Genomic DNA, 23,752 nt, shown 5'->3' with positions numbered 1-23,752 from the left:
TCAGTAACATGCACTATGGTATATAACAGGGGTTTTCAACCCTTTTTGGTTGGTGTACCCCCAGCACCCGGTCGAGAAGCAGGAAGTCTGATCAGTGGCGGGCAGGTGGTCCCCCGTGCACAGCAGCAAAACTGGAAGTGCCCCCTGCTTCTCCGCACCACTACCATATACCCCTTGGGAGCTTCCCAAGTACCTCCAGGGGTATGCCTACCCCTGGTTGACAACCTCTAGTATATAACATGAAAAACCAACCATTTACCTTTGCATGGTCTGTTTGAGCCTTTGGTGCCTGATGAAGTAAATTTGCCATGTAGCCATTGCCTGCGACAAATGGAGCCCATGAAAATGACCAAAGTAGTAATTTTTATATTTACTGGATGCATCTACATGTATGCTTTACTGCAGAGTTGACTAATTAGTTCCACAGTAAGGTATCACCATCTACACAAGCATCCTTATGAGGGTGCAGTAAATTAATTAATTCCATTGTAGGATAGTACTGTCCAGGACAAGTATTATCCTATGGCAGAGTTACCTAGTACGGCATAATGCGTGTGTAGACAGTAACCAGGGCTGGCTGGGGCATGACAGTGCGACAGTGTGGGGGCTGCCTGCTGGCTAGCCCCACACTGAAGCACCTTTGTGCCCCAGCCAGCCCCTCTGCAGCATGTTGTGCCAGGGTGTAGGAGCTCCAGGCTGGCAGGCTGACCCCCCAGCTTAGTAAGCTGCGGTCTTGGGCACACATGTAAACGTTGTGCCCCGGACCAATAAACTCCAGTGTGACCTGTGCTGGAGTTTATTTCTACATTCTAATTACACATGTAGGTGCACCCACTCATACTTAACTTGCCATCTTTTTCTTGCATCAGGTTACATTGATGTTGAACAACAAATTCTTAGATGAGATGTAACATTTTTCACATTGAGATGGCTCTCAGTGTCTTCATATAAAGATTTTGCACAGAAAAAATATTGAAATATTCTGTTTCTGCAGTGAACAAAACACTGATTTTTTTGATTTGTTCTTTTAAGTGAAACCATATGAAAGCATGACTCTAAATGAATTAGAGGAAGCTGAAGATGAGTTTGATGAAGATGATATGAAAGCTGTTGAAAAATATAGGTATACTAAGATGTTACTTGCCATATTAACAATATAAATTGTTCTGTAAGTGTATGTCCATCTGATTCCCACTGTAGGTGAACATACATCTTGGGCTTGTGAACTTGGAATTTTTTTAATATCTGTGTTTGTAGGGGCTACCTGTATGTCCTGTACCTCCTCAGGTTCCTGCTTGAAGACATTAAAGGGTGGAGCAGCCATAATCCTCCCTAAATTCCATTTCATTGCCTGTAGCACAGACATAGAACTTGAACGGTGTCCAATTCACTATGACACTATGACCCAAACTCTTTTCATGAATTTAGTTATTTTTGGGGTTAGATGATTCCCTCCCCCTCACTGTTAACAAATGGGGACATAATATGTGTATATTCTGATTTGGACATAAAAATATGCATTTATCACTCCTCTTCTTCCTGGACCTGGAATCTGAAAGACATCAGATTCAAACTATACCTCTTGGACCAATGAATAAAAGGAACATCAGGTGCAAGAAAGGAATGACTGCCCTGTATAAAGTTGTACATTTAAGATGGAATAATCGCACACATCACCACAGATTAGCGAATGACTGGCCAGACTGCGTTACTGCAAAAGAGGATGTGGGAGTTATAAACTGCAAAACAATCCAATAGCATTCAGGGGGTTTGTTAACAAGAGTGTCATCCACAAATCAAGTGCAGTGATTCTTCTACTTTGTTCAGTTCTTGTGAAACCTCACATGGAGTAGTGTCCAGTTTTTGGCACAACAATTCAAGAAAGATTTGTCCAAATCTGAGTCCAGAGGAGAGCAACAAAATGGTTACAGATTTGAAACCATGATTTATAACAGGACTGCACAACTTCTTTGTGGCTAGAGCCTGCAGGCACATGACATGCAAGTCCCCCTACCTGCTCTGCTCCATTGCACTACCCTGGTGCCTCAGGTCTCCTGAGTCCTCCTTCAGCTATGTGGGCCATGCTCTGCTTCCCCCAGAGATGGGGGCAAGCAGCAGAAGGTGGTAGTGAGGGGAAGGCTGGAAACTCCAGCAGGAGAGTAATGGAAAGGGCACAACTCAAACCAGAGAGATGGGCCACCAGTTGGATAGTCTTGCTTTGTAAGAAAAGGTTAGAATAACTGAGATTATTTATTCTGGGGAAGAAAAGACAGAGGAAGGAAATCAGTGGCAACATGTAGAGGGTGCATGGGGGTGCACGTGCATCCCCTGAGAGCACTGGTGCACCCCCTGACTGGCCACACTCACCACTTAAGCGATGGACGGGGGGGCAGGCAGGAGCGCTGGTGCTCCTCCTGCAAGTGCTGGCAGATAGCTGCAGCCGCTCCCAGAAGCGGCCACAGCCATTCCTCGTCATTGGAACTGGTCAGGGATGTGGGGGGCAAATGACACCCCTGATTAAGGCAGCACCAGTCACCCATGGGGGAAATGGTAACTGTCTTCAAATACCTGAAAGGTATTTTTTAAGAGGATGGCAGTAGATAATTCTCGATGGTTTCAGGGGACAGAACAAGACACAGCTGCCTTAAATTACAAGGGAAATATAGGCTGGATATTAAAAGAACTTTTTAACTAAGCATTGGAATATATTACCTGAAGAGGTTGTGCAGTCTCCATTCTTAGATGTTTTAAAGTACAGGGTAGGCAAACACTTGTCTGAAATAATTTAGGAATGATCCAGCAGGGTATTGAACTAGAAGGCATCTGGAGGTCCCTTTTAGTCCTGTTTTTTTCTTATTGTAGCACGGAGTTCTGCATCTAAATTTTGACACATTATGGTATATAAACATGTACATACAGAATACTGTGCATAGAATGTTTAACTTTTTTTTTTAAAGAAAAACAGCTTAAAATAAAGGTTTGGCTTATTTCAGTACTTTTTCATAGAACTTAATTTCACCATATATTTTCATAGATGAAGACTGCCACCTGCTGATTTTTCATTCGAATTTTCATTAGTTGTTACTAAATAGTAAAACATCAACATCTGGCTTTCTTCATTAGAAATAAGTTTGTTTTTAAAATCAGAAACACAATTTGGGCTTTTTATTTAATTTGAAAGTTGTATTAAAATAGTTTATTTTTGAATTAGGCAACAGCGCTTACAAGAATGGAAATCTCTTCAGAAAAGACAAAAATATGGGGAGCTGAGAGAAATTTCTGGAGACCAGTACATTAAAGAAGTTACAAATGCTCCAAAGGATGTGTGGGTTATAATTCATCTGTATAGATCAAGGTAATGACTAGGATTATATTTTTTGAAAACTATTGTTTTAAGATTCTAATACACTTCAATTTAGAGTATTGAAAGTAGCAAGAAGAAGAAGAAAAAATGGCACATGCAGAAAAGACTGGTGGAAAGGTGCTAGTTTCCTATATCCCAATTTAGGAATAATCTTGGAAAATATTTCCCTATTAGTGCAGTAAACAGGTTGTATTCACTTTCTATTTATGTGGAACTAATGCAAAAGAACTCTCTGGCCACTTGCCTTTTTCATATATGAATTGAATCCATACCAGACTTGATAGAATTTCATATGTTCATATTGAGAAGTAGGTCTCCCCTTTCCATGCTGTAGAGCAGTAGCTCCTTTGCAGTGCTCCTTGAGAGCTCATTTTTCAGGGTTTTGCCTCCCTCTTCTCTCACTGCAAAAGGAAAAGGATCTTTTATGAATGTTAAGGAGGGTCTGGGATTTCCCTAATTTAAGTATTCTAGAACTGGGGTGGGTAATTTATTTCAGCTGGAGGGCCACTTAATGAGTTTTGGGGACCTGTCACGGGCCACATCCATCTTTCTTCTCTCTCTCTCTCTCTCTCATCTTCCTTTCTCTTTTGTTTGCCTCTCCTCTGCTGTCCCTCTGTCTGTCTGTCTCTTCTCTCCTCTTTTGTCTTTCTCTCTGTCTTTGTCTCTCTCTGTCTCCCCTCTCTTATCTCTGTCTCTCCCCCTCCTCTTTCCCCTCCTTCCAGAACCTCCTGGATTTGTAGTTTGCTGCAGCAGGTGGGCAGCAACATCGCCACTGCTGGTAGGTTCAGGAGCCCAAACACAGAACCTGGTAATGGCATCTATAGGTGACATCAGTGCTGTCCTGGCATGGTAGAAGCTCTTGCCCAGAGCCCCAAACTGGAACCTGCCAGCAGCATCAGCTGTGGACTCAGGCAGGAGCTGCTGCTGCACCAGATGGGCAGTGGTGTCAGCTGTGGGCACAGCCAGCAGGTTCTGGAGCCCTGACACAGCTGATGCTGCTGCCTGCCTGGCACAGCAGAAGCTCCTGCCTGGGTTCTCAGCTGATGCCTCTGGCAAGTTCTGGGTCAGAGCTCTGGGCAGGAGCTTCCACTGTACTGGGAGGGTGGCAACATCAGTTGTGTATGGTGCTGGCAGGTTCCACCTCGGGCTTCTGAACCTACCAGCAGTGTCCACAACTGCTGTTGCTGCTTGCCGGCTGCGGCAGAAGCCTTGCCTGGGTCCACAGATCATGCCTGATGCTGCTGGGCGGAACAGTCCTGACTGGCAGCTGGAGAAGCCAGCCACCCGTGGGACAGATACAGTTAGCTGGTGGCCATCCACCCATTGGCCGGATCTGGCCTGCAGGCTGTATTTTGTCCACCCCTGTTTAAAAGATTTCCAGTGATAGAAGCAGTTGCAGGATGGTTCAGTGGTAAGATCAAAGAACTCTCATGTTTAGCTCCATATGTTAGCAACTCTTTCCCCTTATTTAAATAGTGCTGAGGAAGAATTTGAAATTTAGCCCCCTTTTTTGAGACAGGACATTTTTAAGGACATTGGGACAGTTTCTCCAGTTCTTTCAGTTGCCAGGAACCAACTTGTCTTTCCAGGAGCAGATGGAACCAGATATCTGTTAACCAGATAGAAATAAAACTTTCAGGTGTAAGGCTTTTCATACTACCATAAAAATACCTGGAAGGATTTTTGAGAAATGTTTAGGTTCCTTGGGGTCTGTGCTCTTGTCTTACATGCTTCCTAGTAACACTGTTTTCCCACCCTTCATGTCAGAACCTGCAAAAAGGAGGTACCTTTGTAAGGGGCTCTGTCTCTAAGGTGGCACTTTGGTGGCCACCCCAAGCCTGTTCTGCACTCTTGTCACCAGCAGGGTACTGCCCTGTCTTTGCCTGCCATCTCTTGATGTCAATTAATATAGATTTGGGAGGCATCCCTTAGAGTCCCAGAATAACACTTTGGGTGCTCCATTCCACCCTGCTCATCAGAGGCCAGACAGAGGAGTCCCAATCTTTCACTGGTTCTGATTCCTAGTATGGTGTCTGGCCTGTGGACCCTTGTCAGCCCACCTGAGTCTGTGGGGCCTTGTACCCCCACCTTCCAGTCTGTCTGCATTGCCCATGCTCTCCAGCCACCCCAGACAGGCACTCCCAGGACTTCAGGAGTCTGATTCTGGATGCCTAGGAATATCCCTGGAGGGGAATTCCCAGGGTAGGCAGGATTAGGCCCCTGGACCCCTGGGAGCACCTGCCTGGTGTTCCTCTGCTTGGAGCAGTGTGCATCAGGAAACCTCTGGCACGGGATTTCTTGGGCATCCATATTGTTCTACCGTGTCCTGACATGAGATATGTTCCCACGTTCCCCTGTTTGTAGAGGTATGTTCTGGGAATACCCTGGCAGGGGATTCCCCCATGTGTGCGTAGTCCCAACTCAGGTTCCCCCATTTGTAGTTGTCTCACAGGATCGGGCTTCTGAAGCCCCGGGAGCGGCAGAAGCTAGATCCTGCAGAACAACAGGTAACATCTGAGTCATCCAGTAAGGCTTATCAGTTCTGCTGCAACATATTCCAGAAGAGCTGAGCATGCTCCAAGGATGGCATCTGTTTAGAACTTTAGTCTGAAAGTCAGCATGTAGAAATCCTAAATAATATGGGTTCACAGGTTGAAGTCCATCAGAGCAATCTTCTGTCTCATCAAAGCCACCACGCATCTACCTCATAAGAAACAATGTTATAAATGGGGGATTGAACTAAGGCCCGATACCCTATTTTCACCAAAAATACCCCAGAATTTTGTACTCAGTCAATCATAGATGAGTAATATAACTACATTAATGTATTTCTATTGGAAATAGCAATCATTGATTTGGAAAGACTTCTTTGAGGTGACTTTGCTGGACTTTTTGAAAGGCTCTTAGACTTTTTGCAGGGTTCTTGGCTGGACTCTTCTCAGGAGTCTTAGCTGCAGGTTTTTCTGGAGTCTTGTCTGCTTTCTTAAAGAAAGTGTCCTAGGAAGTTTGGATAGATGTTCTCCAGGGAGATGAGTGATGCAGCGAATGTGCTTGCTGGTGTGACATCGCATTGTATCAAGCATTGTAAAGTCGAAACTGACATCATAAAGTTGAAACAGTGTCAATTTATAAATGTAAGTGCAAAACGTTGTAACTCAAAATGTTGTAAGTCGAGGACTGCCTGTATATGCCTCCACTGACCTTCTTACTGCAGGGTTGCTAGTTCCTTTAAAGAAGGTTCAGCTCTCTGACAAAGCAGATATACATCAACTGAACCTTATTAGGATGGTTGGATAGCACTTGAGACTAGCAAAGAGTGACAGGAAGCAGGAGCTGCTGAATACTTAAATATCTGTCTATGGAAGATAGGCAGGAGCTGAAAGAGTTGTGCAGGAATTTCCTGGATTAGGCTGCTAGCAGGGATTTGGTGATTGTTCCTTAAAGAGCAATGCAGGTATTTCCTGAAAAAGGCTGTGAGAGCAGCAGAGTTTGTGTGAAAACTTTCCTGAAATAGAGCCGGGGGACTGAAGAAGGCTTAAACTTGAGAAAACAAAAGGAAATTTAGTTTACTGACTCCTTCACACTGAAGAACTGAATCTAGAAGCTTGAAAGAGGCTATGAGTAGAAGATCAAAAGAATTTTCCTGATGCTTTTATGAAGAAGAGGGTTCATAGCCAGGAGATAAGAAGAAATCCTTGCCTACTGATTTCTCTAACCTAGAGAGCTCTAGCCAGAAAGAGTAGCAGAGGACTAGAGAGAACCATTAGGGTGTTTGTTTGCTAACCATCCAAAGAGTTTCTGCACATCTAGATAACTCCTCCCTGAAACAGTGGAAAAAGCCCCAAAATGTGTGCAAAGTGTTTTTTGCATATCCCCTCATATTCAAAATTATAGTAACAGAGGATTTGCCATTTGGAAGGGTACACTTACAGAATACCTGCAAGCACAAGACTTCTCTCTGCTGCAGGAAACTTGGATGCGTGAAACTCAGAGCAGCAGTCAGATCTTGAAAGACATTTCTACTTCATTCTCAAGGCCTTTTAGTTCAAGTAATGACTGACAAAATAACCATAGTGTTATATAGTAAATAAATGTGTTATATATTAAACAAATGGAAGTGAGGGGTGGGGAGGTGAAGTCTTCATTGTTATGTTAAGATGTAACGGGATGTGGAACTGGTGCATTCAACAATGAAACCTGCAACATACCTATTGGCTGGGGAACACCCTTCTCAACAACACAGTGGCTGAAAGGGATCTTGGAGTTATTGTTGACTCCAGGATGGACATGAGCCGCCAATGCGAGGAAGCGGTCAGTAAGGCTAGCTGCACCTGGTCGTGCATCTATAGATGCATCACAAGCAGATCCAGGGAGGTGATCCTTCCCCTCTATGCAGTACTGGTCAGGCCGCAGTTGGAGTACTGCGTCCAGTTCTGGGCACCGCACTTTAAGAGGGATGTGGCTAACCTTGAGAGGGTCCAGAGGAAGGCCACTCGCATGGTCAGGGGGTAGCAGGCCAGGCCCTATGAAGATAGACTAAAGGACCTGAATCTATTCAGCCTCCACAAGAGAAGACTCAGAGGCGATCTGGTGGCCATCTATAAACTCACCGGGGGGACCAGTGGAAAATAGGTGAGGCTCTGTTCCCCTGGGCACCACCTGGGATAACAAGGAATAACAGCCACAAATGGATTGATAGCAGGTTCAAGCTTGATATCAGGAGGCGTTACTTTACAGTTAGGGCTGCCAGGCTCTGGAATGGGCTCCCAAGGGAGGTGGTGCTCTCCCTACCTTGGGGGTCTTCAAGAGGAGGCTGGATAAATATCTGGCTGGGGTATTATGATCCCAGCACTCGCTCCTGCCCAGGGTAGGGGGTAGGACTTGATGATCTGTTCAGGTCCCTTCTGACCCTAGAAACTATGAAATGAATTCCTCTCATGTTTTACAGAAGAGCATGTATCTTGAATGGGAGAACAAATATATGAGGTTTTCCTTTGTGAGATGTTTGGCTGGGGTTTGTGTGGACAACTTTTGTGACAGATAGAAACAGGAAATGGCATGTCTTTTGTTTGAGATGGGGTATCAGCCCAGGTTCCCTCCTGCACACCTTTCTGATTTTTGTGGACAAGTGCTATACCACAGATTTCAAGAATCTTGTACAAGACCCAAATTTGAGTTGAGCCTATGAACATTTTAATTAACATACTTTATTTTTAAAATATAAGTGCAGCTTCTGGTTTGCTTTTTAAATATTATTATTAGAGAAAATTAGGACCTTACCCATATTAGTTCCCTAACTTAGGGCAAGGAAGTAGCTGCTATGAGAGAATGTATGATGAGCATATGTGCAGTTTAGATTTTCAGCTAGTTTGAGATGACTTTATACTGATTGTAGATCTTAAGTCTGTTACCTAAAGCAGAATGTTGGTATTGGTCTTCCTGGCATGAACTTCACACATCCTGTTTTCTGTATTTTGGGAAGAACATCTGCATGTGGTTAACCTAGTGGATTTTGCAATACAATGGTCATTTGTGATGGTATCTTTACAGTGACCTAATTCCTAAAGGTGGCCCGGCTCTTTTACTGTGGAGAGTATTGATTATGCAGACTGGATGCACTTTGCTTGTTCTGTCTGGCCCCAGATCTACCTGTATGGTCCCTGGTACAGAATAAGTGTGTGTGGGGGGAAAACCCTGTAAAAAGGAAAAGTATGTTGATTTTTTTTGGAAGTGCTCTTTCAGCTTTCATTTACAAGATCTGAGACTATATATCTCACCCTTTCCTGGAGAGGCCATTCAGAAGAAGAGGTAAAAAATTCAGGCTTGGTCAGACTGGCACAGCCAATATCTTCTGCTAACCACGAGATTCTGTGTATGTTACAAGTTCCAACCAATCCTCTGTCACTTGGATCTAGGTGAAGACAGTTGTATGCGTTTAAAATGCATTAGAGATTTCAGGAAATGGAGTAGAAGTTTGAGTTCTTCATTTTTGGTTTTACTGGAAGGGGATATGTCTGTGTTCTGCTTGAAAGGAAATGGTGATACTAATTCTTTAAGAATTAACACTACCCCTCCTTCCCAGCTTCTTGCAAGAAATAAGATAAATTCTCCTGGGTTAAAAAGACTTATCTAAAAGCTGCAACTATAATGCTATAAATATAAACTCTGTGTTAAGTCTGTAGGAAGATTTTTTTGTAGCGTGAAGGATGGGAGAATAAGAATCCTATTAATCAACCTGCAACAACAATGAGACTTGAGAAAAAGTACTAGATCCTGCCTGCTGTGCTGTGGAAGCCCTAGGGGGAGGGCAGCAAGGCAGGGAGCCCACAACCCACTGTAGGGCGACCCATTTGCCCCTCATGGGCTCTGCTCTGGTCGCAGCAGGCGCTGCCTTCTGCAGGCAGCAGCTGGGAATCAGGTGCTGCTGAAGTGGGGCAAGGGGCTGTGGGCCCTGGCCCCATTTCTGTAGCCCTAGCAGGGCTGGGGGGAGCAGGGGGCTGGAGGTCACAAGTGAGGGGCACCAGCAGGGCTTTGGGTGTGTGGGGGATGTTGGCTGGGAGTGAGGGGCACTGGCAGGGATGGTGGCTGCAGGTCGGGAGCAAGGGGCACCGGTAGGGCTGGAGGGATGAAGGGCTACGGGTTGGGAGCGAGGGGCAATCGAATAGGTAGGGGCAAGGCACCAGCGTATCAGGACTGCTCAGTGCCACAAAGCAGTGGGAGGGACAGTTGTAGCTGGACGTGTGTCCTGGTGAGCAAACTGGGCAGGGGTAGCTCTGATTTTCCATGATTAAAAAAACAAAATCAAACACCAAAATATATAGGTATTTAGAGTTTATATTATGATTGAGGCACTATTAGGCTTCCAAATTGCTTTAAGATTGTAAATATATCAATACAACATTGTGTTCCACTGATACATATATGTACTAGCCAGTTGCCCATCAAGAATGACAGGGGTGGGGAGCAGGCAGGGATGGAGCCCCGGCTCCCCCTCCCCCCTTCCGGGCTCACTCCCCCCTACCCTACTGCTGGCTGGGTTCTGGGCCCACTCCCCCCATCCCTACCACAGTGGCAGGGGGGGGGAGGAGTGGGTCTGGGCCCAATGCGGGGGAGGACCAGCCTGAGGGTGGGGAGAAGCTGGACCGCTGTGGCAAGGCGTGGGAAGCAGCAGGCTCAGGCTGACACAGTGGCGGCAGGGGAATGAGAGGAGCAGGTTCGAGGCTGATGTGGTGAAGTGGGGATAAGGGAGGAGTGGGTCCGGGATCTACATGGGGGAAGAGACCTGCTCCTCCCATCCCCTAGCTGCTGCTGCATTCTGCTGAGCCCACTGATCCCCCCTCCTGTGTTGGGCCCACTCTCCCCCACCGTGTTGGGCCTGTTCCCCCTGCGGTGGCAGCAGTGGGGGAAGGGGAGGAGTGGGCCCAGGCCCGATGTGGGGGAGAAGGTAGGCTGCTGCAGCAGAAGGAGCAGCGGGCCCAGGCTGACCCGGCAGCGGCTGGCAGCATGGGAGGAGAGTGCTCGGAGCCGACGCAGTCAAGGGTGGGGGTGGGGGAGGGGGAGGAATGGGATTGGGCCGAGGCAGGGAGGAGGCCTGTTCCTCCCTTCCTCCAGCCGCAGCTGCATTGGGCCAGGCCCGCTGCTCCCCCCCACACTGCTGCGGCAGGCTGGCTTTTTCCCCCCCTTGAGCCCAGTCCCACTCCTCCCCCATCCCCTGCTCTCCCCTGCGTTGGCCCCAAGCCCAATCTGTCCTTCCCCTGCATCGCTGCCGGATTGACCCGGGCCTGCTGCTCCCCCTGCTGCAGCAACCTGGCTTCTCCGCACCCTTGGGCCCTGTCCTCCCTCGCATCAGGCCTGGGCACACTCCTCCCCTCCCCTCCCCCCACCACTGCTGCTGCTGTGGCACGCCCGCTCTTCCCCACCGCCATTGCGTCATGCTGCGTTAGACCCTTCAGGCAGTGATGACAGAAGGGGGGAGGGGAGGGCCGAGGCCAGGGCGGGTGGCCCAGCCCCCCCCCGTGCCATCCAAACCCCTCTCCCCCCTGTGCCACCATTGCCGTCACCTGCAAGGAGTATGGGGGGGTGGCCTCGTCCCCCCCACTCTATCCTCACCACCTGCAGGGAGAAGGGGGGGACAGGGGCAGTACTGCTGGCTTTGCCCCTCCCATTCCATCTGCCCTCTTGCCCCTGGCTCCAGGGAGCAGGATGGGTGGGGGGGGCGAGGCCAGCTGCACTGGCCTCGCCCCCACCCTCTGCCCCTGTGTCCCCACCATCATGGTGGAGCTTTATCACCGCCAGCTCCTGTTTGAATGCTTGTTTGCACTCTGACTGGCTGTTTGTCAGCCAGTTAGAGTGCGAATAAATCATTATGGACAGACAGACAGATTTAGGCTTTTGTATTAGAATAGTGACATTTTATTTCAGTTGCAGAAAAACGCAGATTTGGGGTTTTTTAAATCAGAGAATTTGCCATTTTTAAACAGAGAAAACCAGGGTTCCTGGATTTCAGGCATACTAAAGTCCTATTCCACATCTGTACAAAACACATAGTAAGAGGGAAGATTCTACCAGATCAGGGGTGCAGTCTTTTGCTACCATGGGCTGCTGCTTGTGAATCAGCCCCCATTGTGGATCACACTCCCGCACCCACTGGCAATCACCAGATGCTGCAAAAGGAATAGATAGAAAAGAAGATGTGTTAGGACCCTGGGGAGGCCTCCCCTCCTGTAGCAGAGAAAACAAACTAAATTCCTGAAAACAAGCAAACTTGGGGTGCCTCCTGTGCTGCTGTGGCTGGACTGTACTGCTGATTCCTTGAGCAGCTGTGGGCCAGATCCAGTCTATGCAGTCTAGTCTGAGACTGGATCTGGCTCATGAGTGGCTGCTGACCACTGTACTAGATGAATGTACTTAGCAAACTGGTTAGTGTTTTCATGTTAATGTCATTAGAAATGTCAATAATCCCACAAGGTGTGGCAGGGCACTGTTTGTGCCTGCCACTTTAAGTCCTGGGGCCAAGCAGCCAGCAGGTGCTTAATTGCAGTGGCCATTTTAGAGCTCTGGCCATCCGTATAAACAGGGCATTTTGCTGCTGGCTGGAGGCGCAGCAACATCACCTGGCTGTGAGGCTTCATGGAACACTCTGGAGTTAAGGGAGAAGCTGTAGGGGTTGGTCAGGAGACTCCTGGTCCTGGGCATGACCTAAAACTGCACCCTGCTGGGAGCGGGTCACCTGGTGGGGCTCTCAGTGGTGCGGGAGCCCCCATGAAATGCCAGGCCAGTTATTATCCTGGTGAAAGGAGGGTCGGGGCGCCTTAACCCCAGCTCCCACAACCGGGTGGGTCGTCCACTAATAGGGCCAGAAGGTGGACCCAAGAGCAAGAGTGGGGCTAGAGGCTCGGAGGCCTGATTTTAGAGTACCCTTGACTGGTCAAGGCTGGGGCCAGGACTAGACCAGTCAAAAGGTCCAGCGGCCCACCACGAAGGATGCCCAGAGCTGAGGGCCTGGGGTTCCGGCTGGCTTTGGAAGCAAGGCCAGGGCCTGTGTGGCCAAAGGTCCTGAGGGGACCATGCCCGAGAGGGGAAATGATTCAGGGAGCTAGGCAGCCCTGAATGAGGGCGGGGTAGGCTGCCTGAATGGAGGGATCCAAGAGGGATTCTGATTGGAGGATTCTGGGGCCCAGTGTGGGGGCCGGTGATGATAAGAACAGTGGATGCCATCTGTGAGGCTTGGGCTGCAGTGTAGGGGAGGTACGGAGCCACAGACAGCGCCCCTAGCTTCGGGGCAAGAAGTGGGCAGCCTCCTGCTTAATTAACAACCATTAATTAACAAGTGGCGGGTGAGAAGGTGGGCGGTTAGCTCAGAAACAGGTGGGTGGGCCACAGGGAAATTGGCCCAGAGAAGTTCCCCTGTTACAGAAGGCAACTGGCTTCCTGTTGTTTGTGAATTCTTACCTGAAGGGAAGTATCTGAATCAATTAGCTCAGTAACCATGAGTTGTCATCTACATGCCTCACCCCTCCTGTTGATGAACATATATTTTCTTATGTGGAAAATATTGCGACAGTGGCAGGGGGCATGGGAGGGCCATGAAAATGGGTTTCTTAGTCTGCTGGCTTTGTTGGGTGGGTTTGCTCAAGCGAGATAAGGCTTATAAGGGACATGCCGGGACTGATGGCCTCCCCACTGTGAATGCTGAGTGGGTGCAATATCAATTAGAAACACTAGGCATTTATGAGTCAGTAGGAGCGGATGGACGTCATCCAAGCATGCTGAAGGAGCTGGCTGAGGTCATCGCGGAACCCCTGGCAAAACTCTTTCAGAATTTGTGGTGCACTGGGGAAATCCCTGACTACTGGAAAAGGGCCAACATTGTGCCCATCTTCAAGAAGCGGGAGAGGGATGACCCGGGCAACTGTAGGCCAACAAACCTCACCTCCATCCCAGGGCAAATCCTGGAAACGCTCATTAAAGAATCTATGTGCGATACACTCGCAGAAGGTAAAATTCTGAATGACAGCCAGCATGCCTTTGTTGTGCGGAAGTCTTGTCTTGCCAGTCTCATCTCCTTCTACAATCAGGTCTCTCGCCACCTGGACACAGGTGACGTGGTAGACGTTACATACCTAGACTTCCAAAAGGCTTTTGATCTAGTATCCCACGATATCCTTGTGGGAGAACTGGAAAATTGTGAGCTCATCTGCTCAACAGTTCAGTGGGTGGGAAACTGGATACATGGCAGGACCCAGAGAATTCTCATGAACAGATCCATGTTGTCCTTGCGCAAAGTGGCCAGTGGTGTTCCTCAGAGGTCCATGCTTGGACCAGTGCTTTTCAACATCTTTATCAATGATTTGGATGGGAGAGTGAAAACCTCGCTGGCCAAGTTTGTGGATGACACCAAGTTATGGGGAAGTGTGGTCATGCCAGATAATAGGTTACAGATGCAGGTGGACCTGGACAGCCTCGAGAGTTGGGCAGACCAGAACTAGATGAAGTTTAACACTTCTAAGTGTAAGGTACTCCATCTGGGGGCAAACAACTCTCAGCATACATATAGGCTCGGCGACATCTTGACTTGCACCACGGCCAAAAGAGACCTAGGGGGTAATGATCGACCATCGTATGAACATGAGCCATCAGTGTGAGGTGGTGGTCAGCAGGGCAAACAACATGCTAGCATGCATCAACCGATGCATCTTATATAAAACTAAGGAAATGATACTCCCACTGTACTCAGCACTAGTGAGACAGCAGTTGGAGTACTGTGTCCAGTTCTGGGCGGTGCACTTCAATAAGGACATGGAAAAACTTGAGAGGTTCCAGAGAAGAGCCACCCATATGATCAGGGACTTGCAAGGTAAGCCATACGAGGAAAGGCTGAGGGGACTGGGCCTCTTTAGCCTAAAGAAGAGAAGGTTGAGAGGGGACTTGATAGTGTCTTACTGCTGTATCAGAGGAGTGCATCAGGAGCTCGGTGAACAACTGTTTACTAGGGCACCCCCAGGGAAGACCAGGACCAATGGATATAAACTCCTGGAAGGCCACTTCATGCTTTATATGAGGAAAAACTCCTTCACGGGGTGTCTAGACTGTGGGATAAACTCCTTCCAGAGGCAGTGCAGTCACCTACCCTGGAGGTTTTCAAAAGGAGACTAGACAGTCACCTTTCTGGGGTCACCTAACCCCAGTTGTCTTCCTGCTTAGAGCAGTGGGGGCTGGACCTGATGATCTAAAAGGTGCCTTCCCGCCCCTAACAATCTATGAATCTATGCTCCCTGAGGAGCTCTTCAGTCAATTCTCCCTACTCAAACCTTGTTAAATCTTTAAACTGCATACAAATAGACAAACAAACAAAAAAACCCTGATACCCTGTCATGAGCACTTGAAGGGGAACCTCCTTGGCTCTGACTCCCAGCACAGCAGCCTGGCACACAGGCAAATCTAGGATTTTGAAAGGGGAGTGTAGATGGTGTCATCATTGCACATATAACACAGCACACATTTTTCTCCAGATAAAAAGGAACTAGAAACTTTGCTAATATGGTAGGGGGCTAGGGCTATATTATTCAGCTGAATAATATCAAAACAAAAACAAATATAACTTTATTGGGATGTGCATTTATTTTCTATATTATATATTATGTATAAAGAAACCACAATAAAGTAGGCAAAAAGCAATCACATTTTTAGTTGCAGAATTTTTAGTTTGGAGTTGGTGAACTCCAAACCCTATCGGCACACTAACCTTATACATTTATATATCCGTATATGTCTTAGGATGCAAAACAATCAGGTTGACACAACATCTATCCTAGTAGATTTATTTTCCTATGTTTTCTTCCTAAGCTACACATTTTTAAGAGGCAAAGATTAGCATTCAGGATATAAGACTGGAACTGGTATTCCATTTGTAGAGGACTAGTCTTTCAGATCTAACCCAGACTATATTTGTCACAATTGGGAAGGTTGAAAAGAAAACTTATAATTAACACAAAGACTATTTGTGCACAGGCATTTTATAATGTGGCCAACATCGCTCCTTGTGCCTGCTTCCACTCTACTGTGCGCTCCCGCGCCGCCTTCGCCCGGGCAGTTGACCATGCTTGCCAGGGACCCACGTTTGGGCCCCGGAGGGCCCCTCGGCTGTCTTCAGAGTGACCCCCTAACTCGCCTGCCATGACTTTGAATGGTCCATCAGTGGAGGTCTCCCTTGAGGGTGCCTCCCGGGCCATCACAAGTCTCGGCAGGAGTTCACAGGGCTCCAACCTCCCCTACACCCCGGCTGTATGCCACCCTTAGAGACAGGCCTCTGAATCTGTTCACAGCTAGCCCCGCTGGTGTTTTTCCTGTCCTTGGTGTTACCTCTCACTGGCGACCATCCAGGGCCCTGGTCGAGCTCCCGTGAGGGTCTGGGAAACTCTTGGCTTTCAGGCTCGTCTTCGCTGGTGCCCTTAATGACTGCTGATGGTAGGCCCAGTGCGTTCTGGCGGGGTTCCTCTCTCCCCCTGTTCACAGGGTCTGAGCCACCCTTGCCTGGTGCTACAGGCTTTGTTGATCCACCTTCCAGGGGATCGAAGTATATGTGACCCTAAAGGGGAACCACTGCCAATACCCAGATCCTATACCCCTTCTCCCAAAACACCTAATGTGAAGGAAAGATACAAGGCCACCACCATGACTTCTAGTGAAATGTGACCTAATGGAAAGAAGGGCAGGGGGAACGCCTCGGGAAATGGAGCACCCTCAGTGAAATCTCCATACCCCCTTAATTCCCCTAACGCCCTCCGGCTAGGGCCCCCTCTGGGCCAGTACTTGTGCCTCACCCAGTTGGGGTCTCTCACTCTTTCTCCCTGCGTTTGCCTGTGTTCGGAGTGGCGGACCTGTTGCCCCTTATTGGGGCTCTCACGCCAGCTCCCTTTACCCTACCGGGCTACTCCGGCTTGGGGTTCCCTGCCGCTGTCACTGCTGCAGCCGGCGTCCCTGCCAATTTTCCTGCCGGCATCTCCAACCCCCCCGCTGGTCCTTGGCTCGGGGATCCTCTGCCACTCCCACTGTTTCCACCATTGCTGCAGCTGCTGCTGCTGCCTTTGCTGGCCTCCCTGCTGGCGTCTCCGATCCCCACCAGTCTTCTCTGGCTCGGGGATCCTCTGCTGTCCTCGCTGCCTCCGCTGCTGCCGCCGCTGTTGCCACTGTCAGCTGGTGGCTGCTGGCCGCAGCGGCTGGAAGCCTTCTGCCCAGTGGTTCCCCACTGGCTCACCGGTCCTTGGTGGCCTTCCCGTGCTTTTGTGGCCCTCTTTCATCTCCGCCGAGTGGCGTCCCCTTATGACGTCACCCAGCCCCAGCTGTATATGGGCACAGCTTACAAACCTTATGTTTCTCGCTCTGGGCTTCCTTGCTCCTCCCAGCCCCTGGAACAGGTAAGTTGTTTTTCCCTTTTTTTTCTTCGGCTAGGGGTTTGCCTCTAGATGAGGTTTCCCCCCTTTCTGGTCCTGTGCCCTGGCACACTCCTCAATCATTCTTTCACAGCTCATTCCACCAGACTTCAGATAGCTCTGCAGTATCTCCAAAGAATTTTTCCATCATGGCCATAGAAAGCAGGCACTTGGGAATCTACTCAAACATTGTAACATAGTCTATTGCTGAAGCTTCTAGATCGTATACTGTGCTCCATTCTCTTGTTTCTTCATTTCCAACTTGCAGCCATCATTGCAGTGGTGCACCGTTTACTAATTTCACAAAAAGAATATTTTGAAAAAAAATGATTTACCTCTTGTAAATTGAGTTCTTTGAGATGTATTATCCATATGCACATTCCACAACTCATCCTATGCTTCCTCTTCTTTTTTTTTTTTTTTTGGAGTTACAGGTGAGTGGGATTCCATAGTGAAGAAGGAAGGGAGTAGTATTTGGTTAGTTTCACCCCTTTGTGCCACTGGAGCAGGTTGTGAGGGTATTTGAGGCAGCTGTATGATCAGAACAGAAAATGCCATTGAGAAGACTGATTTGGATACTTGTGGCATATAAATACAATAAGTGAAATATATATGTGGTCAATATATTGTTGTTATTGTTGTTGTCTAGATTTATGTCCCAAAAGGCTCAGAATGGCTTACAATAACACACAAACAACACACAAGATAAAAAAACAAACTTTAAAACTCGACCCTATCTGCTCCCATTTCCATGCTTGTTACCTTGGGGTGCTCGTACACATGACAAAATAGTCCTTTTAAGCAGTTTAATTGCACTTTTATATACACTTTCTTTAAGAAAGCAGACAAGACTCCAGAAAAAACAGCCAAGACTCCTGAGAAGACTCCAGCCAAGAACCCTTCAAAATGTCCATCAGAGTCTCCTCAAAGAAGTCCTTCCAAATCAGTGTGATTGCTGTTTACAATAGAAATACATTAACGTAGCTATATTGCTTATCTATAATTGATAGAGTACAAAATGCTGGGTTATTTTTGGTGAAAATAGGGTATTGGTTCAGAAACCAATCCCCCCTTTATAATATTGTTTCCCATGGGAGAATTGGTTCTGAGTTACAACGTTTCGACTTAAGATGTGGTTTTCAGGAACCAATTGTGTCATAAGTCTGAGGACTGCCTATATTATGTTTCAGTTTTATCAAGCTGTACATGTGTGGCAGTGTATTTCAATTTAAATGATTTTGTTACGTAGCAAAGTAAAACACATCTGATGTGTTTTAGTTTGCTACATAACACATTTTAGCGATACATCCAGAGAAGGCAGTGGAGATGGTGCATGAGGTGCTGGAAGCCCAAGCGTGCTCAGGGAAGCTCGGGTTTGGCAGGCTTCCAGCGCCCCGTGCACCATCCAAGCCGCCTTCTCCAGCTACTAGCACACCGAGTTGCCTTCCTGCTGCCTTCCTGCACTGCCCCTGGGGCAAGCCAGCCTGTTGCCGGGTGGTCCCATGTGGCAAGAATGCGGCAGGGATGGTGCATGGGATGCTGGAAGCCCGCCAAGTCTGAGCTTCCCTAAGCATGCCTGGGCTTCCAGCGCCCTGTGCACTATTGGACTGGGCTGGGTGCTGCCTGCAACCTGGGGCATCACCCACGCACCTAGCACGATATCTGGGTAGCCCCAGGGAACGCCGCTGCCATGGAGGGAAGCACTGGGTCCCCTCGCAACTCAGGGACTGTGTGACCCAGCAGCAGCTTGCAAGCACAGGCTCTGCCAGCAGCTCACCCCCTGGCCATGGGAGATGCGGGCAGGCTCTGGGAGGAAAAAAGAAATGGATCAGGCCCCCTGCTGCTTTTTTTTTGCTGGAGCCTGCCTGCATGTGGGGAGTCCAGTCCCTCCTGCAGCAACAGTGTCCTTTGGGGCCACCAGAGCAGAGTGTTAATGGGTTGGCGCTGCCTGGGGGAGGTGTCACCACGGTGAAGGGAAGGACCAGGCCCCCCTGCAGCTCAGGGCCTGCCAGAGCTCATCCCCCAGCTGTGAGAGAGGTAGGCAGGCTCCAGGGGGAAAAAAGGATTGGACCCCACGCTTTTTTTTTTCTTCCTGGTGGAGCCTGCCCACAGCCAGGGGGGTGAGCTGCTGGTGGGCCATCACTGTTCTGTAATAGATGGAAGTCCCTAAATTAAAACAGTGGGTTTTTAATCGACACAAAAACCCACCAATTAGAAACCCACTGTTTCAATTTAGGGAGAACTAAACCCCCATCATGTGTACAAATGGCCTTGGAGAGCAAACCCTCCATCCCATCCCAACTATGCCTCCCAACTTCTATTCACACCTATGTATAAAAATCTGTCCCACTACCCTGCACCCATATCTCAGCTCATTCAAGTTAAAATAGAGTAAATAACTTTTTTATCATTCTTTAAGTCAAAAACTAGTTTTTGTAAAGTATGATCTTAACCTGTTTTGATAGAACAGGAGCTTCTAAAGATCAAAAGGTTGATTGTTGAAGAATCCGTCTCAACTGCTTTATGAATACATACAGTTACCCTATGTGTAACATGCCGCACATTCAAATTAGTGTGTGATGCAAATGAGTTACAAAGACATTCTGCATTTAACAAGTAACATCTTTGAGGTTGGAGTGCCATTTTTGCAGTTCGTTATTGGGCGACTGCTTGAATGATACAATTAACATGTTAATTGTAAATTTTAAAAAATGTTCGTCTACCAGTGGCCTCTATAAGATTTAAGAAATAAATAGGGAAGGGAAAAAACAAACTTGTAATATCTAATTTAGAAATACATAACTAATATATTTAGTTGTGTGTGTGTATATATATACACACACACACATATATATATACACATATGTATTGGTTATATAACTAGGCATTTACAATCTAGTACAAAAACTACTGAATTTATAAAATCATCTCTAAGATCTTAGCAGGTATGAGAAAACAAAACAGGCAGGGCACATGAAGTTTCTAAAGCAGTACTGACCTATATGATAAGTGTCATGGCATCCATATGTTTATTTTGACAGTTCCCTAGGCTAGAGGCTTCTCGTAGGACAAGCCAAAGAAGAAATCTTTAGTGGAATCTTGTTAAAAACAAAATAGAGACATGCTGAGTAAATGTAAAAATGTACTATATTCTTGAGGGGTTAAAAAATTGTAGTGTGCATGTTACAAATTATTATGCCAGAACTTTGTCACCAAATGTATTTATTCTCTTTTAGCATACCCATGTGTGTACTGGTTAACCAACACCTCAACCTGCTAGCCAGAAAGTTTCCAGAAACCAAGTTTGTGAAAGCTATTGTGAACAGTTGTATACAAAACTACCATGACAGCTGTCTACCCACAATATTTGTATACAAAAATGGTCAGATAAAAGGCAGACTTATTGGAGTTACTGAATGTGGAGGAACAAATCTTAAACTAGAAGGTAACAAAACTACCTTAGAATCGTTTATTTTATAGTAAAATATATGTAATTATTAAGCACTGATTCTCAAGATCACAGTGAAAGGGTGAGGTCTTTTTTAATAGTTTTACAGAAAACAGGAAAAATAAAATGAGATTTAACTGTTAGACTCTACTGGGTTTCTATTTCTGCACAAAAACTGGTATGCTGGTAGCTTGGAGTATAAAATACTGAGACAAAGTTGAATTGGCACCAGGATGACTCTTTTCTAAGGATCCTGTTACCTCAGTCAGTCAGTGCCCTAGTCATTAGGGGACTTGTGGGAGATCCAGGTTTAGGTCCTTTGTCTGAATCAAGCAGAGCAGGGATTTGGACTGGATGTCCCACATTTAAGGTAACTTTCCTAACCACTATCGGTTTTTGCTTTGTGGATTTTGGGGTGAGGAGGTTGTTTGTTGTTTTTAAATGGGTCTCTCTCTTTTTCTCAACATTTTTCATTAGAAAAAGAGAACTGGGTTTGTTTCACAGCAGAACAAAAACAAATGTGGCTAGATGTGTAAGAGGATTTAGGGGTTGAGTGCCCCTATAGATACCTGTGGCAGGACACCTTTTGTGCCTGCCACTTTAAGGGCTTAGATCAAGCAGCAGAGCATTCTGCAGGTGGCTGCACTCCCCAGTAAGGCATTACATGGCCAGCAGGAGACTGTCTGGTTGGAGAAGAGGGCTCAGCAGCTAGCAATAAGAGCAGGCCTGAGCAGGGGTGCCAGCAGTTTGCTGCAAGCAGCTGGAGGGAGAACATCGCCCGACTGGAGCTGCTGCTTAGGGAACACCTTGGAGGTACAGGGAAGGAGCAATGGGGAAGATGGAGGCTCTTGGTCCTAGGAAATAACTAAAAACTACATTTTGCTAGGGCAGGATGGTGTGGTGGGGCCACCTGTGGCAGAGTTATCCCTAGGAAATGACATACCAGTTGCCTCCCTAGTGAAAAGCGAGTATGGGGTGCCTTATAGCCCCAGCCCCCAAAACCTGATGGGTAACCCAGCTATAGGAACAGGCGGGGGGCCAGGCACTCCATACGGGGTGTAAAACCTCGGTAGCCCCAGTGAGGGGGTGGTGGGAAAGAAATAGGCTATGCAGAATAGGGTACGCATCAACCTGAAGGACTGGGCTGAGTGGGTGCAGTGTAGGGTTTGCATAGGCAGGCCTGAAGGGCTGCACAGGGGCGTGCAGAGTAGGGCCGCAGGAGTGGCCTGAAGGACTGTACACAGGCCATCTCCAAAGAGTTTAGTGAGCAGTTGATGGTCCTAGTGAGAGGGCATAAGGCCCTAGTGAGAGGGCAGAAGATGGAGGCCCCAGTGAGGGGGCTTGGAAGCCAAGGTTACTTTCTGGGTGCCTGAGTTATAGAGGGTAGTGTGGGCCTATGGCCTACTATTGATTTTGGATGCCATGTGCAAGACATGGGACACGGTATAGGGAAGGCTGGAGCTGTGTATAATGCCCTTGGTAACAGGACATAAAATGGGCAGCCTCCTGCGTTATTACATCTTCTTTTATGCACCAAGTCATGGCACGTGAGATAGGGCAGACTGCCCTAGACAGGTGGGCAGGCCAACATCAGGACCGGCCTTGTGACGCCCCCTGTTACAATACCTAAGATAAAAATTTAGACCCTAAAAGCCTGCCTCAATGCTGGAGATCCCTGAAGTCTACAGGTATCTACATGGCTGTAAGTGAAGTTTTCTAGCCATGTAAAGGTCTGCCTCTGAGCATGTCTGTAAGTTCTTCTATTTTGACAGCGATGAGTAGATAGATGTCAAACTCACATATAAGTCTTCTCAAGATTCATAAATTATTCCTCTGTGTATCTCTCCTGCAAGACACAAATGGATAACACATCTGCCACATTAACTTACACAATGAACATAGCCACTCTGTTATCCAGAATCTCAGTTGTTAAGATCACTAACCCACTAATATGGAACACTGAGGCTTAGTTCCATGCCCAGCTGGAAGGAATTTCTATCCATGTCTCCTACTAACTAGAAGACTGTACAAACCACCAAATTAAAGCATATTCTGAATTGGGATGGCCAGCCTCTGGCATGTGTGCCACAGGTGACCCTGGTAGCCTCTGTGTGTGACCCACCCCAGGTTGTGGAGGGGGTAGGCAGCACAGTGGCATATGAAGTAGGGAAAAGGAAACAGAGGAGCATATCAGACAGTGAGCACAGGGCAGGGAGCAGAAAGCAAAACAGCAGATCCCGCAGGGGAAGGGAATCAAAGTGGCAATTGGAGGATGCTGTGCTAATTTGTAGTATGCCTGCCAAAAAAGTTGGGCCCCCACTGGTCTAGAACTCTGCTGCTGAAACTGTTCTGTTTTCACGGAGTAATTGTAATATAATAAAAGTCTAAGTCTGCCTGTCTGTCTGTCCATAATGCTTTATTAGTGCTCTGATTCACTGGCGGAAACAGCCAATCAGAGTGCTCCAAGCGTGGGGGAGCATCACCATGATTCCAAAGCTGCGCCAAGGACTGGATAGGGGATTGGGCAGCCGAGGTCAGCAGCGCTGGCTTCAGCTCCCCTACCCTACTCCTTGCAAGAGAATAGGGCGGTACTTCATCCCAGCGTCAGCATGGGGCGGTACTTCATCCCAGCACCCTCCCCCCTGTCATTCATAGAAGTAGGGTCAGAAGGTACCTTGTAGATCTTCTAGTCTGACCCCCTGCCCTGAGCAGGAGAGAAAACTGGGCTCAAATGACCCCAGCCAGGTAAATGTCGAGCCTCTTCTTAAAGACCCCCAGGGTAGGAGCCATCACCACTTCTCTTGGAAGTTGGTTCCAGATCCTAGCCACCATGACTGTGAAGTAGTGCCTTCTAATGTCTAGTCTAAGCTTACTCTCTAGCAACTTATGGCCATTATTCCTTGTTACTCTGGGAGGCGCTCGGGGGAACAAGGTCTCTCCCAAACCCCGCTGGTCCCCCTTAGTAAGTTTATAGACAGTCATCAGGTCCCCCCTCAGCCTTCTCTTGTG

General features: G+C 47.6%; 1 protein-coding gene across 1 annotated transcript in view; it reads left to right on the top strand.

Annotated features, from left to right (window-relative positions):
* Positions 1-23,752, top strand: part of PDCL2 (phosducin like 2) — a 34,175-nt gene that overhangs the window by 6,014 nt on the left and 4,409 nt on the right. The window contains exons 3-5 of the mRNA XM_019526637.1: positions 1,033-1,123; positions 3,212-3,355; positions 20,532-20,740. Of these exons, the coding sequence (XP_019382182.1) occupies positions 1,033-1,123; positions 3,212-3,355; positions 20,532-20,740 (444 nt within the window). The remainder of the gene's footprint in view (positions 1-1,032; positions 1,124-3,211; positions 3,356-20,531; positions 20,741-23,752) is intronic.

This window comes from Gavialis gangeticus, unplaced genomic scaffold, assembly GCF_001723915.1.
Source record: "Gavialis gangeticus isolate Ggan-Ray unplaced genomic scaffold, GavGan_comp1, whole genome shotgun sequence".
NCBI classification, from domain to species: domain Eukaryota; kingdom Metazoa; phylum Chordata; order Crocodylia; family Gavialidae; genus Gavialis; species Gavialis gangeticus.
The sequence above is the reverse complement of the archived record's forward strand: the minus strand, read 5'-3'. Positions and strand labels throughout refer to the sequence as shown.